At 34.7% G+C, this 1,800-nt stretch overlaps 1 protein-coding gene across 1 annotated transcript in view; it reads right to left on the reverse strand.

Moving 5' to 3' along the window:
- Positions 1–581: 581 nt before the first annotated feature.
- Positions 582–1,800, reverse strand: part of LOC107555988 (arf-GAP with coiled-coil, ANK repeat and PH domain-containing protein 3-like) — a 5,302-nt gene continuing 4,083 nt past the window's right edge. Inside the window, exons 3-4 of the mRNA XM_016238952.1 lie at positions 831–950; positions 582–746 (exon numbers count right to left, since the gene is read on the reverse strand). Coding sequence (XP_016094438.1) covers positions 582–746; positions 831–950 — 285 coding nt within the window. The remainder of the gene's footprint in view (positions 747–830; positions 951–1,800) is intronic.

Here is a 1,800-nt window from a genome sequence, read left to right on the forward strand (position 1 = left end):
TCAGCAGTCTTTGGGCTGACAATTAAAAAGCCACAAGTCCTTTATACCACAGCCCTGGTATTTCCTCTTTCTTTAAAAGTGAAGGTGGCTGCGGTAACAGGAGACATGTAGAGTTTTGCACACTGATTGCCACTCTGTCTCTGTTTTCAATTACTCGATCCTCAAGAGCAGGAAAACACCCCAAAGACTCTTGCATGATGACGCAACTCAGTCTCAGATGAACCAGTAAATGTGATTATGAGTGGTTTCACATGTACAAACCATTTTACATTGATCTGTGGTGCTCAAGTTCGAATCCAGCTTGCAACATTTCCAATTCCTCCTTTAGTTCCTAAACATTTCCTGTCCTAACTATATTTACTTTTCAATAAAAGTGACAGAAAGGTCAAACATTTTGAAACTCAACACTAAGATGCCTTTTATGACTCTCCAAATGGCTTTTTTTGGGGGGAAAAAAACTAAAAAAACAAGCACATATGATGTGAAACACCCCGTGCTTCTGGGATGAGTTACGCCCGACGGCACACGTAATATGGTTTCATAATAAAAACACCCATGAGAGAACTACACGCCCCGCCAGGTTACGGTAATATATGATGAATCATTATGACCTCGGACTGAAACGTGTGCATGTATGTTTTGTTATGGGACATGTGGCCATGCAGAGCGAGCCTGAGGGACATGTGTCTTACCATGTGATAGTTAACGATTTCCTGAAGGCTATCGCCACACTTTTCAAGACATTCCTGAAATGAAACAAATAATCAAAAAATCAACACAGCTCATGAAGGTGTGACTATTACTTGAGTCATTCAGAAATAAATACTTACTGAGATCATCTCCTCCTTTTTGCAGTGGTGAGACAGGTCTCGAATGCCGTTGACGAAGAGTTTATTGGCACTGATGTACACACGACCCGCTTCGATCATCCCGCTGCATAGCTTCACCAGCTGATGGACAGAGAGAGACAGATATACACAATTATATTTATCGAGCTTGAGTCTATTTCTGCTTCTCTCCACTTACTAAGCACAATCATCTGCAATACTTGCCTGCTGGTTATTCATCCTGGAATACATTTTTATCTGGATACTTTAGATGTGTTGTGTAATAACAATTAATAACCATGATTATATTTTGATTATGATTTTTTTTATTATATGATTATATTTTTAATTATATATGGTTATATTTTTTATTACATGATTATATTTTTGATTATATATGATTATATTTTGATTATATAATTTTATATTTTTTAACTTTCGTGAATATATTTTAATTATGATTTTTTTTATTATATGATTATATTTTTAATTATATATGGTTATATTTTTTATTACATGATTATATTTTTGATTATATATGATTATATTTTGATTATATAATTTTATATTTTTTAACTTTCGTGAAAGCGCATCCTAATCTGACACAGAAGAGAAAAAGATAGCTGAATAAAGTTGCTATTTTTGTTTTCTTTGCGCACAAAATTTATTCTCGTAGCTTCATAAAATTACAGTTGAACCACTGATGCCACATGGACTATTTTAACGATGTCCTTACTACCTTTCTGGGCCTTGAAAATTTCAGTTACGTTGCTGTCTATGGAGAAAGCTCTCGGATTTCATCAAAAATATCTTAAAGGGGTCATATGATGTGATTTCAATTTTTCCTTTCTCTTTGGAGTGTTACAAGCTCTTGGTGCATGAAGAAGATCTGTAAAGTTGCAAAGACTAAAGTCTCAAATCCAAAGAGATATTCTTTATAAAAGTTAAGAGTCAACCACGCGTACCTAAAACG

Source organism: Sinocyclocheilus grahami, unplaced genomic scaffold (assembly GCF_001515645.1).
Source record: "Sinocyclocheilus grahami isolate Dianchi unplaced genomic scaffold, SAMN03320097.WGS_v1.1 scaffold552.1, whole genome shotgun sequence".
NCBI lineage: Eukaryota > Metazoa > Chordata > Actinopteri > Cypriniformes > Cyprinidae > Sinocyclocheilus > Sinocyclocheilus grahami.